Here is a 13,576-nt window from a genome sequence, read left to right on the forward strand (position 1 = left end):
ATCAGCGTAACTCTTTTGTCTACTCTGAGTTGTTTGCATGCATGCTCTAATCTTCTATATTGCCTCATTCGTGATTTGTACTAGCTCAGGTCCTAGCAACTTCCTCTCACCAACTTCATCCCAGCAAATGGGAGATCTACAACTCTTTCCATATAGGGCGTCAAACGACAATATGACAATGGTAGCCTGATGATAACTTGTAGAAATACAAGTTATTTTTCTCTCAAAGTTGGAATAATTAGGATTTTTAGTGATGTAAATGCATTCATTGCAAAAGAAAACACGTGGAATTTAACATATGTGATAAACTCGTACAAAAGTATTGTTTTAAATAAAAGCTGCTTTACTAACGCACCTCAATGCATGAATAAAAAAAATATACCAAATGTTGCAGACGAAGCTAACGTAAGGCGTATGCGTCCAAGACTACTCGACGCATGAAGGATTCATTTGGCTCATGCATTTTATGTCAAATCACAATTTGCAGGCATGAGCATCTAACTGTCGACATCTTATTGAATCAGAGTGGCAGACGACTATCTCAGGACATGGAATTTAATGTAATCACATCACCAAGTTGCTGAGAGATTACTTATATAAGGAGAAGTCACCTCAAAGAAAAAGAGTTAGAAAGTTAGAATTTAGAACATAGACAGCCAGTAGTTAGAACTTTTCACCTTTGTTGTTACCAAGCAAGTAGGAGGAGGGACGACCACCATTTTTCCACCATTGATAAAAAGGTGTTACTTAAGAGAATCTTGAGAGAGAGATATCTTCTTCAACTCCTTCACCAAGTTGGTCATAGCAAGCATTAAAAACAAGCCTAAGAGGACAAGAGATTGAACTCTACAACTTGACTTATTCCTTTTTACTTTGTATTTCCATCCACTATTCCATTTAATTGAACTAAGATTATTTGTATCAACACTTATTATCTTTAATTCAATCATATCTTCAACCATTTTTCATTTCTCCATCTATTTACTTTCAAAGTTGTTTGTGTTTGTGAACTTTCTGGCTTGTGCATGAAATTTGTTGCTTGAATCTTCTTAATCTGTAGATTGAAGTAAAATAGCAGTTAAATCACTCGAGAAAGTAGTTTAACTGTTAGACGCATCAAGTCAGGGCGTGAAGTAATTTTAGAGATAGAATTGTTCATGCTTGTTGCCTGTTCTTTGTAACTAACCATGCACCTTAGAGATAGGATTATGTGTGACATTTGGAGATGTTGAACATAGCATGAACTAAAGAATAGACTTCCAATGCATAGCAAATACACTTAGATTGAACATTTGTACCATCTCCATTCGATTACCATTTACACTTAAAACCATTCATCTATAAATCCATTTTCCCCTCGCATAACTCTTATTTCTCTTGCATACATGCCATTAACTTAGTGTAAATAACCAACGCCTCTCAAATAATTAGAAACTCTCTGCATTAGATCCAAAAACCTAATAACTGTTATTATATGCAAACTCCATCAAATGTAGGTAAGAGTCCTAACACCCTAACAACTTTAATGCACAAACGCACAACATATCCTCCAATGTCTGGTTCAAACGTTATGTCTGATCATCAGTCTGTGGGTGAAAAGCTGTACTAAAATCCAATTGAGTACGAAATGCTGACTGGAGACTCTTCCAAAAATTAGATGTAAAACGAGGGTCTCTATCTGACACAATGGACATAGGTACTCCATGCAATCTCACCACCTCTTTCATGTATATCCACGCTCACTTATTCACCGAAAAGATAAACTTCCCTGGAACGACATGCGTTAGCATAGTAAGCTTGTCTACCACAACCCAGATCACAGTAAAACCCTTTGTAGTATGGGGCAACCCCATGATGAAGTCCATAGACACATTATCCCACTTCCATTTTGGTACGCTTAAGGGCTGCAATAAGCCTATTGGCTTCTGTCTTGAGGCTTTCACTTGTTGACACACTAAGCATTTACTGACGAACTCTTCCATCTTCCTTTTCATGTCATTCCACCAATAACAACGCTTTAAGTCCTGGTACATCTTGGTGCTGCAAGGATGTATCGAAAATGGGGAACTGTGAGCTTCCAATAATAAATCGTTCTTAAGGTCAATGTTCGCTGGTACGCATAAGCGTCCCTGATAGAGAAAACCATTATCTGCAGATACAGAAAACTCACCACGCTGACCTGACTCCACCTTATGAACTTTTTCAATAAGGTAAAGATCACTCCATTGAGCATCAACAATTCTCTGCCTCAAGGTCAGTTGTATCGACAACTGCGCCAACTGTGCAGTGACTTCCCCCACTACTGCCGCAATCTCAGCCCGTTCAAGATCCTTGCATAGATGAGTCTGTCTGGTAGCCATGGCTGTTGAATTAGCTACCTTCCTACTTAGAGCGTCCGACACTATATTTGTCTTTCCTGGGTGGTACAAAATCCACAATCATAATCCTTCACCAGTTCTAATCACCTACAAGGTCTCATTTTAACTCCTTCTGAGTGAAAATGTATTTTGAACTCTTATGGTCGGTTAAAATTTATATCTTTTCTCCATATAAATAATGCCTCTAGATATTTAAAGTAAAAATCACTGCTGCCAATTCCAAATCATGTGTAGGATAGTTTCGTTCATGGTTCTTTAACTGATGAGAGGCATAAGCAACTACCTTACCCTGCTACATCAACACGCACCCTCAACCCTTTCTTGGAGGCGTCACTATAAATAATGAAGTCGTTCGTTCCATCTGGTACTGTAAGAATTGGAGCAATAACCAACTTCTGTTTAAGATTCTGAAAACTATCTTCACAAGCCTTACTCCAAACAAAGGAAGCTCACTTTCTAGTCAACTAAGTCAAGGGAATGGCTATGCGAGAAAAATCCTTCACAAATCGTCGGTAGTAGACTGCTAAACCCAGAAAATTGAGGCTAACTTGTAGCTGCCTCAATCTTTGTGGGATCAACAGATACTCTTTCCTTTGACACCACATGTCTTAGAAAGGACACCTACCTCAACCAAAATTCACATTTAGAAAAATTAGCATATAATTTATTTGTCCTCAAAGTCTCCAAAACCTTTCGTAAATACTCCTCGTGTTCTATCTCTGTCTTGGAGTAAACCAAGATATCATCTATGAGAACTATCATAAAAGTGTCAAGGAATTCCTTGAACACCCTATTCATCAGGTCCATAAATACTATAGGATCATTCATCATGATGAACTCCCTTTTAAGCTTACATAAATACTGTAGTATAACCCTATAGGCATTTGTCCTGTAACATTATGGAATACTTAGGTTAACGCCACTAGCTCATTACTCCACTGTCTAATCATGCGGGATAGCCTTTTGCTCAATCCCTAATAACCTTAGTTATGAGAGAGCTCTTTTGCTCAATCCCTAATAACCTTAGTTGTGAGAGAGCCCTTTTGCTCAATCCTTAATAACCTTAGTTGTGAGAGAGCCCTTTTGCTCAATCCTTAATAACCTTAGTTGTGAGAGAGCCCTTTTTCTCGATCTCATCAACATCAATAAAATAGTCATACGTGCACACAGAGTTGAATGGATCCTCACCACCTTGTCATACCTTCTATGTCAAGGATCCTTAAAATATAGATTAAATTTTGATGATTTCATAGTATAAACATATAAACATACGTGCACACAGAGTAGGGTTTGTACAAGGTATAAACATATAAACGCATAAAACATATATAGAGTATGCATTTAAAATGATTAAATTTTGATGATTTCATAGTAACACATGGTGCCTTGTAAAACATGGAATATGCTTATAAAACTTCCTTAGAAAACTTCCATTAAAACACATGCTAAATTCGTAAATATCTTCAACATTTGGAAACATTGATTATGTGACATTCATTTTTCAGGCATGCATTAGAAAAACATTCATTAAAACTTATCACTCACAATCTTAGGTTACTCCCCCCCCCCCCCCCCCCCTCCCGGTTGACAGGCTTCTCCTATAGGCTTTTGTCCTATAACATTAGGGAATACATGGGTTAACACCATTAGCTCCCTTTTGAGCTTAACTTAAACAATAAAGCTTGATATTAAACTTAAGGTAACCATCGCACCCATCATCGCATTGCACCTCATAATGCATCCCATTCTTAGCCAAATTTACCTCGCATTTGGCTTCTGGGTGTCATACGGCCACGAGTGTTTACTTATGCCTTAAGACATGCTTATCGTGCTAATGTGTCACGCTTTTGCTCACGCGTCTATTTTCGACTTCAACCAAAACTCTCCTTTGCGGTCATGCATTCACCCCTTGCACACACCACAGGCATGTACGCTCGTGTGCTTACTAGTGCTCTAAATTGGAGCTTTCAGCTGTCTGCTTATTCAACCTCCAATTTCCAGACTTCAACTTTCTCGTATGAATAACTTAAATTCCAGACATTATTTTAAGAAATTTCCTTCTAATAACTTATTCGTAATTATCCTAGCTTCCTTGTCTCAAATTTTGAGCTCCCGATTCCTCCTAATGAGCCTAAATTTCATCAGTCTTCTCACTTTACTCGATCAGGTCTACAAGCTCTTGAACCCTTCGAAAATTCTTCAAGTTCCAACCCAAAATCAAATAATTTCCTTTTGACACCTTCAATCCTCTTCAACCCCAATGAAGCTTCTAAGTCAACTGAACTCTTCTCCCTTAGCACAATTAGATCAACCAAATCGAGCTCTTCTTTCAACCTCCCTTATATACTTAGGAGTGCATGGTTATCATGTATGCTAAACATGTTTAGAGCATCTAAACCGATAGCTGTCCCACTCAGCACGGTGATTAAGTTGAAATCTTTCGTCTCCTCACTAACACCTAGGTTTTTAAACCATCGCATTGGTTAAATTTGCAACGCATTCCCTTCTCTCGCCCAACGCATCTTAGCCTTTACGTCTTGCCTTCATGGCTTAAACCCATGCATGAAATCATGCTGCTTATCAACACTTCCAAATCTCCATTGCACTCTTCAACGTCCTCTTAAGCTTATATGCACGTCCAAGTCTGCTGCATAAGCTCCAACCGCTTGGCCATCGCCTCGCAAGCACGATGCCCAAACTTGGCCCTTAGTCAACATATGCCTTATGTCCTGCGGCCCATCTAACTATTGACGTAACGTCTCCCCTGCCGCATCCTCTATGTGTTTACCTTTTCAAACTCACCATGGCTCTCAACACCTATCTCACACAGCCATTTCTCCATCTTACCATTATGCGTCATTGTATCCCTTTCTACCCGAGAGCTTAAGCTTCTTTACTTAGCATATTTTCTTGCCCTTCCTCTGGCTTGCTTATGTTATTCTCCAATTCCTACACGTCGACCAAGTTCACCATCTGAACGCATATACAAGCAACACTTAGAAAATATTTCTTCTCCTAGCCTTTCAAATGCAATCTTCATTAAACATACTTAGTGCATTCTGACAGAAGAAGTATACATGGAACAACCTCTTGGTTTTTCTACTAATATTGAAGCCTCTACTCCAATTGTTTGTAGATTAAAAAAGGCCTTATATGGCCTCAAACAAGCCCCTCATGCTTGCTTTGATTGATTGAAGTTTTTTTTTTTTTTTTTTAATCTCTCATGGTTTTACAAACTCAAATATAGATTCCTCTTTGTTTATGAGACAAACAAAAGACTACTCTTGTTATATTCTCATCTATGTAGATGATATAATAATTATTGGCTCATCACCAACAATAATTCAGCAGTTGATTCTACCTTCAAGTTGAAGGATTTGGGACAACTTAGTTTCTTTCTTGGAGTAGAGGTGTCCTATCCATCAGTTGGTGGTTTCTTTCTGTCACAAACCAAATACATTTATGATATACTATCAAAAGCTAAGATGCGAACTCCATTTCAACACCTATAATCAGCTCTTTTATTTTATCAGTTAGAGACGGTGAGAACTTTTCAGATCCCCATCTTTATAGAAATGTGGTGGGAGCACTTCAATATGTCTCTCACTCGACCTAAAATTGCCTACTCGGCCAACCAAGTATGCCAATTTTATGCATAATTCTCAGTTATCTCATTGGCGGGCAGTGAAAAGAATATTGCGCAACTTAAAAGGGTCTAAAAATGCAGGATTATTACTCACCAAACTATAAAATCTTCCAGTTCAAGCATTTACTGATGCAAACTGAGCTTCAAATCCAGATGATAGACATTCCACTTCTAGTTTGTGTGTCTTATTTGGTAACAACGTGATCACTTGGGGAGCAAAGTAACAACAAACTATTTCCAAATCAAGTACAGAGGTTGAGTTTCACTGTTTAGCCAATTCTGCTACCGAATTGATTTGGTTATCTTCATTGTTCAGAGAACTTGGAATTTTCATCCCCAGACCACCTATTCTATGGTGTCATAAATTGAGAGTTGTTCATCTGAGTGCCAATCCTATCCAACACTCTCGAACCAAACATGTTGGAATAGACACTAATTTTGTTCGAGATCTTGTTTTACGACGCAAAATTTCCATCCAACATTTACCTGCAACAACTCAATAGCCGATATCTTTACCAAACCTCTATTTGCTCCTTCCTTCCTAGCTTTGCATTCTAAACTGGGTGTCTGTGAAACCACTGACATAGGCTTGAGGGAGGATATTAAGGCAGCTCACTAAGAAGGGAGTTAAATCAGTTTAATAAATCAGTTATGAACTGCTAGAGAGAAATTATTGATATATTTTATTTTATTTTATTTTAACTTTAGGTCTATAAATAAAACAGTTCATTGAACTTCTATTAAAAGAAAATGAAATGATGTTCTTCAGTGCATTTATCTTCTTCTTTCTTTCTCTGTAAAATTATTTTCTATGAGACACTATAGGAAGAGTTGGGACTCCACGTCGGAGCGAACAAAGGTTCACAACGAGCGTCGAGTGGACATAAACTATAATATAAGAAACAAAAGTCGGCCAACTACGAATTATTGAACCACCAAAGGGAACCATCCTGTAGAATAAAGAAACTCGTTTAAAGGACAAAACTTAGAGATTAGGTAATTTGAAGGGGGGGAAAAAGTCATAAGTTTTTTTAATTATTGGTCAAAATACATCTATATAAGTTAAAGTTTATTCAATTTTAACCCACGTAATTTCAAATGCCTAATTTAGTTATAGTAACTTCAATAAATCTTAAATTTAGTGTTTCGAAGCTAATTTTTATCAATATTAGTTAAATAATAATAATATTAGAAGTAGGGACTAAAATTTAAATTAATTGAAAGCATGGGTCTAAAATTTGACGTTTAAGAATATATACTAAAATTGTACAAACTTCAGACTAAAATAGTATCTTAACCTATAGTTTAAAATAATAAAGTTAAAAAAAGGAATGGACGAAGGTTCCAAAATCTGGAGGGAAATTTCACCAGGTCATCCTAACCTAACCATCCGAGGGGCAAGAAAGATAGTACATTATAGATGCAAGTTATGGTCAACTTCACCCAAAAAAAAATGTTCAATTACACTGCTGTAATATCACAACTCAATCAAATTGATTATCTATATTCAATGCTTTGAGTATTAAACCCATTGCTTTGAAAACATCAAGTTCAGAAAACCGTCAAATGCTTCCTTTTAATTTAATTTTATCACCACTTCTAATTTGGTCCCTTCAATAGGCCTAACATGCCATGGACGCAGCAGGCGAATTATGCTCAAGTTAATATCACAAGACTATTTTTCTATTTATCTTACCATGTTAGTTCCTATCACAATCCTTCCATTTTTAAATTTTAATCTTAGACCCAATTTCTTCACACCTACCTTTAGTCCTTTTAACTTTTAGATTTCCAATTTGAAAAATAATTGGGTACAATATGGGCTACACACATCTTTAACCCATACAACACCCAATAAGAAACCGTCGCACGTCAAATTTTTTATTTTATTATGTATAGAAAAGAGATACATAAGATTAGATTAGGCTACACCTAATCAAACTTTGGTATTATCATATTTCATCAAATCCCACATCGTTCTCTAATATAAAAACATCTCCTCAATGTCCTCATGGATAAACAAATGCTTATACATTAAGCAAAGAAAATCCTATTAGAACATTTTCTTCCAAAAGACGAACTCACTTTACCATACAGGTAGATATCGTTGAAAAAGATCATTTGCTATTTCATGGATAGAGCCAAAACGAATGAATTGTACAAGCTAACAATAACATTGACGGAAAAAAAAAAGAAAGTGATCCAATATATAGAGAGGACCTCATAGTTTAAGAATTAACCATAGAAACAAAAGAAAGGGCCCTCACCGTCTTACGGGGTAATGTTCCTTTTTTATGATTACCTATGTGTCATTTCTACATGGTCACATTTTTTAGCTATGTGTCAAAAAAAAAAATCAACAATGAAACGAAATCAAACTTATACTAAAATCCATTCCTAACTAAAACCAATCGAAACAGAAACAATACTAATTTCTGGGTCCAGTGCATGAGGTAACCAACCAACCTGAAGAAACAGTGGAACAAATCATATGCTAATGAAATTAGCTCAAGGCGCTGCCTGAGATTGATGCATAATCACATTCAAAGAACTCATCCAGAGAAAGTTGCTACAAGAAAGTAATTTACACTCCATGAAAGGTAAGAAAATTTTTGGACAGAACAATTCAAACAGAGGGGGGGAAAAAATGTAACTCTAGTACTAGTACTTTGTCATTTGAACATTTTCATCTTGTCTTTTCATGTGCTTCGCGTTAGTTCTTGTACTTCTGCAAAAATATTAATTTCGTCTCCAAATCTAACTATCCAGTTAAATAGCATCGAATGACATCATTCTATGGGAACTTTATTGCGTAACTGTACGACATATGAAAATGTCAGGGCAGCTCCCCATCTGTACTATGTCAACTTTACAATACTATTTAACTGGATAATCAACTTCAGAAACTAAGCCCCATTGGATAACGATTTCATTTTTAGTTTTATGTTTCAAAGATTTATGTTTGTTTCCTCATAATCTACTTACTATAGTTTTCACCTTTCCTTTAAATTCCAAAAACAGTTTATAAAAATTACACCTTTTTTTTAAGGTTTCAAAACTTAGCTTTGTTTTTTAAAACATTAGTAGACGTAAATAACAAACCAAAGAAACTTATAGGTGGAAGTAGTGTTTATGAGATTAATTTTCAAAAGTCAAATGATTATCAAATGGGGCCTTAAACTAATATATTTACAAAACTACTGAGACTAAATCGAAGCAGATTAAAGTATAGGAAAAAAAATGACAATGTAAAGCGACTATATTTGTGATTTAACCCCCAACGAAAAGGAGTGAATAAAAAAGGGCAGTATCCTATACAGCATCAGTAAAGAAAAGTAGATACTCTTCACGACGAAATCAAACCTCACACAAGCTTATTCTGTCCTAGGAAATTCTTTTTTGCTGCAGGATTGTGTTCCGTTGCTACCCCTTTGATGAAAGGCTACATCGATCAAGGATAAGCACCAACACGAGCCCTGCAATTTATGTAAAGAAACATCATAGTCATAGAAAAGTAAGTAGCCATGAAACTGAGCAAGAAGGTCTCTGCTGCCTGAGAGAGAGTGCTTCATGTAGAGAAAAGAACAAAAAGGGGCGACTGTACAGCTTTCATCCTGCCTACAGAAGAAGTTAACGTTCAACTTCCTTGAGTGGCTGTCACTGACTTCTTGATTCCGTTCAAAATCCTAACAACTTAATGCTTCCTCACCTGCATTATTGTATGTTATGTGCAGGCTTGACGATTGGGAACCCGAAAATCTCTTCCCCTTTATTGTCTATTCACTAGTATAACAATCTCCAGATTCCCAAGTAACAATATCCTAATTACATAAACCGTCGTCTAAAATGTCTTGTTGTGGTTTGGTATGAACGCATGAGCAAGCCAACCCCGATTCCAACTCCAAGGCACACTCCAAGACCAATACCAACACCCACTCTGACACCTGCATTAAACCATGAGAGCTGCCCATCTTCGCCGGTGTAAACATCATCACCATAGAAACCATGCCCCATTTTACCATCTGGGTCATAATCATCAACTTCAGACTCTAGCATCTACATGAGCACAAGAAAGGAATATAATCAGTAGAATAAAATTCAATTAAACTGTGTTCCACACCTCACAATAACTCAACAAAACACGGGTGCATGGCAACTTGATCGGAAATTTATGCATGTCTAGAAATTGCTTAACTTTCAATGATTGATTGAAGTACAACGTAGTCAACGCACAGATGTAAGACGATCAAGACACAAAGATTTTAACAGAAATGATATGAAATGTAGGGTTCAGCAATAGAGGAGAACCAAATGGTCTGACTCATTTCGCAACCAGAAAGTATAGTGAAGAGAGAAAAACGCTTTTTTGCTCATCACATGTGTTTTCTGTAAGCATTGAACGGCAAAATTTGAACATTTTGGTTCTTTCAGATGCATTACATGCTGTGAAGAGCATGAATACACCGGGAGATTCACCATCAAAATGTTGTACTTGCAGCATAATGAAATGATTCCTCAATACGCGTACTAACTTTTAAAATAAAAATGTCACCCAGCTCTATCGCACATGGAAATTCAATATCTAGAATTATGAGACAAGAAAACTACTATTAAGCAGAATTCAAGCCCGTGTAGAAAGCTTAATAATTTAAAATTCTTGTAGTCTATCGAGTTAACCTGAAGTCTGTGAAGTCCCCGAGGATGCAAGTGGTGGGATCCTCATAAGTCATACCCCATTATAAAAAAATAAATAACTACGAAAACAAGGATCTTGCGATTAAAACTATAAATACAACCAAGCTCAATATCATGTGCCAGTTCATGACCCCAAATACTCGACCAGAATGTCAATTAAACGCATCATATAATGTAAACAAGCCATCTCTGCTCTGGCTTTCTTACACAAGCCCTATGCACAGCATCTGCTGCAACTCTTTACAAATCCCAAGTTGTAGATTCGGAGATTTAGTTGCTCGTGGATCAACAAGCCAGATTGTACGTTTATATCCACCAGCAAAATGCGATGTGCACTTTTCTACACGCAGCACATACTAACCCCAAAATTCCTGAGCTCAAACAACGCCTAGAGAATTGAGAACAAAATTATAAGAGGGGAACAACATTTTACCTGCACTTTCTGGTGCCGAATCAACCCATTACTTCCATTCTCCTCCTTTCCAACTTCTTCATCCTCGGGAATTGCATCCAGGACACCTTGCCTCAAGTTCCTCCGCCGCGGACTAACCTGAATTGTCTGCGTCAAGATCACTGGCATACCGGAACAACAACCAGCAATATAAACCTCAATTGCCGGGGAGGAAACCCCAAGCTTAGGCTGGAAAAAGGCCGAGGAACCCGAACACATGGACGCAGCCATAAAACATTCCATGGTCCAACCTGTCTTCTTCGAATTGTTCTCCAATCCAACGCTCCCATTAATCCAATTGGCCTCGATTCGTTCCAAAGAGCCACAGAGAATCAAATCCTCATTCTCATACACCTCAAACTCCACACCGCCCGAGACCCGGATGCTGTCAGTGCTAACATAGGTAACCTCAGAGGATTCCTTGTTGAGCCGATCACGACGAAGGGCAATAGAAGCGGAGTCGGAGGCTGGAATTTGAGACCCATTAATCTCGAGGGAAACACCAATTTCGCGTCGAAGGTGGCGTAAATTAAGATGGTCAGGAACGCTAGCAATGACACAGGGAGAAATTCGAACATAAAAAAGCCGGACCTCGAACCAAGCAGAATGAGTCAAGGAAAGGGCATTGATATACGAATTCGAGGCCCTGGAAATGGCCATGGAGGAATCTCTTTCTTGGAAGTCCATCAGATCCTCGAATTCGGGTTCCGATTGAATAGAAAAGGAGAAAGAAGGATGCAATGGAAGGTGTTTTTCTCAGATATTGGGCATCATCGGAAGAGAAAACCGGTGAGGTATCCGGAAAACAACGAATTGGGGGCGAAAATTAGGGTTTTGAAAAGGGAAAATGGGTGGGAAATGGGGGGTTTTGAGGGAATTGCTTGGTTTTTTCATGTGTGATTAAGAAAAGGAGAGAAGAAATCGTCCGCAATTGAGAGGTTATTATATTGGAACACTCCATGGGGGGTTACGCTGATCTGTCTTCTGCTGATATTTCTTCTTATTTCTTTCTATTTTGTTTTTCATTTTATTAAATTGCAAATTTTGTCCTATACCTCCAAAAACAATTTATTTTTATTTTTATCTTACCATTCTCACTTTTTTAAATTTTGTCCTTATAATTTAATATTTTTTCATGAAAAATCCTAATATTTATGAAAATATCATCAAATTATGAGAATAAATTCAATTTTTTTTTTTATAAATTATAGGAATCACATTTATAATTTTATATAAGATAAATTACAAAAATTATGCTTGAAGTGTGGCATTAGTAGCAACAACATCCTCAAACTTTCAATTATTATAATCGGATCCTTGAACTTTCAATTTTAAAAATTTGATCCTCAAAGTTCTACAAATTACGTAATGCTAAAATTGGACCTTTAAACTTATAGAAATTGGACCCGAAATGATAAAAATTAACCCCTCAAATTTATACAATTTTTTCAATTATGTAAGTTTGAGGATTTAAATAACTTGTAAAAGTTTGATAGCTCGACTTTTATGATGGATAGTTTGAGTATAATTGCCATCGTATTAGTTTTTGTAATTTGTCCTTTTTATTTTGGGCAAATATCAATTTATATTACTGAACTTTGGGGTTTGTATATTTTAAACCATAAACTAATAATTGTATAAATTTAAATCTTGAAAAATTTAGAACTATATTATATCAATTTAAACTCATACTAATAATTGTATCAATTTAAACTTTAAACTTTCGTAAATGTATCAATTTAAATCTTAAATTTTCATAAATATATCAATTTAAACTTTGAATTTTCATAAATGTATCCAAGTAAAATATATTTGAGGGTTTAAATTGATACAATTAAGAAAGTTCAAAGTTTAAATTAAAATTGAAACCATAGGGTTTAAATTGATATAATTATAAGTTTAGGGTTTAAAACAATACCTCTCAAAGTTTACGGACATAAATTGATATTTGCCCTTTTTTTTTTTTTTTTCTGGCCTTGCCTTGCGAAATGGAAGATTGATTGAAGACTCGAGAGACACGCCGTTCCAACGATTGGAACTGCCCACACGGCTTTTATACGTGCAATGTGACTTGCATTCATAAATGGGCCTAAACCCGGCCCATGACATCCTAGGCCCATTTTCCTTTCGAGTTTTCCACTAATATTGGAGGTTTTAATTGTAATTTTGGAAATAGATGAAACTAAATCTATAATGTTCAAAATAAACATGCATTTAATCCTTTAAAATGAATTTTTAATTATATGAAAAATCGTGTTTAAAAATGAAAATCGAAACCCAAGTTGATAGCATGTGGTTTATATGATTTGAGTTATCATAATTTTTACATGTTGTAACAAAATCTAAGTTTAAGACATATAAAAACCTAAACTTAATTCTCTATAATGATAATTTATGACTTTATGT

General features: G+C 36.3%; 1 protein-coding gene across 1 annotated transcript; it reads right to left on the reverse strand.

The window, feature by feature from the left end:
- Positions 1 to 8,516: 8,516 nt before the first annotated feature.
- LOC120075639 (Erythronate-4-phosphate dehydrogenase family protein) lies at positions 8,517 to 12,172 on the reverse strand. The gene is made up of 2 exons (XM_039029223.2): positions 11,153 to 12,172; positions 8,517 to 10,080 (listed from the first exon to the last, which is right to left on the reverse strand). The coding sequence occupies exons 1-2, from the start codon at positions 11,855 to 11,857 to the stop codon at positions 9,850 to 9,852; spliced, it is 936 nt and encodes a 311-aa protein (XP_038885151.1). The 5' UTR covers positions 11,858 to 12,172; the 3' UTR covers positions 8,517 to 9,849.
- Positions 12,173 to 13,576: the final 1,404 nt, after the last annotated feature.

The sequence above is a fragment of the Benincasa hispida genome, chromosome 1 (assembly GCF_027475165.1).
Source record: "Benincasa hispida cultivar pf3 chromosome 1, pf3_genome.v1.1, whole genome shotgun sequence".
NCBI classification, from domain to species: Eukaryota; Viridiplantae; Streptophyta; class Magnoliopsida; order Cucurbitales; family Cucurbitaceae; genus Benincasa; species Benincasa hispida.

Bases quoted from the DNA above. Each gene is read 5' to 3' on its own strand.
- LOC120075639 (XM_039029223.2), bottom strand. From the start codon at position 11,857: ATGGACTTCCAAGAAAGAGATTCCTCCATGGCCATTTCCAGGGCCTCG. The intron at 10,081-11,152 runs GTAAAATGTTGT...GTGCTCATGTAG, and splicing joins TTCGGCACCAGAAAGTGCAG to ATGCTAGAGTCTGAAGTTGA.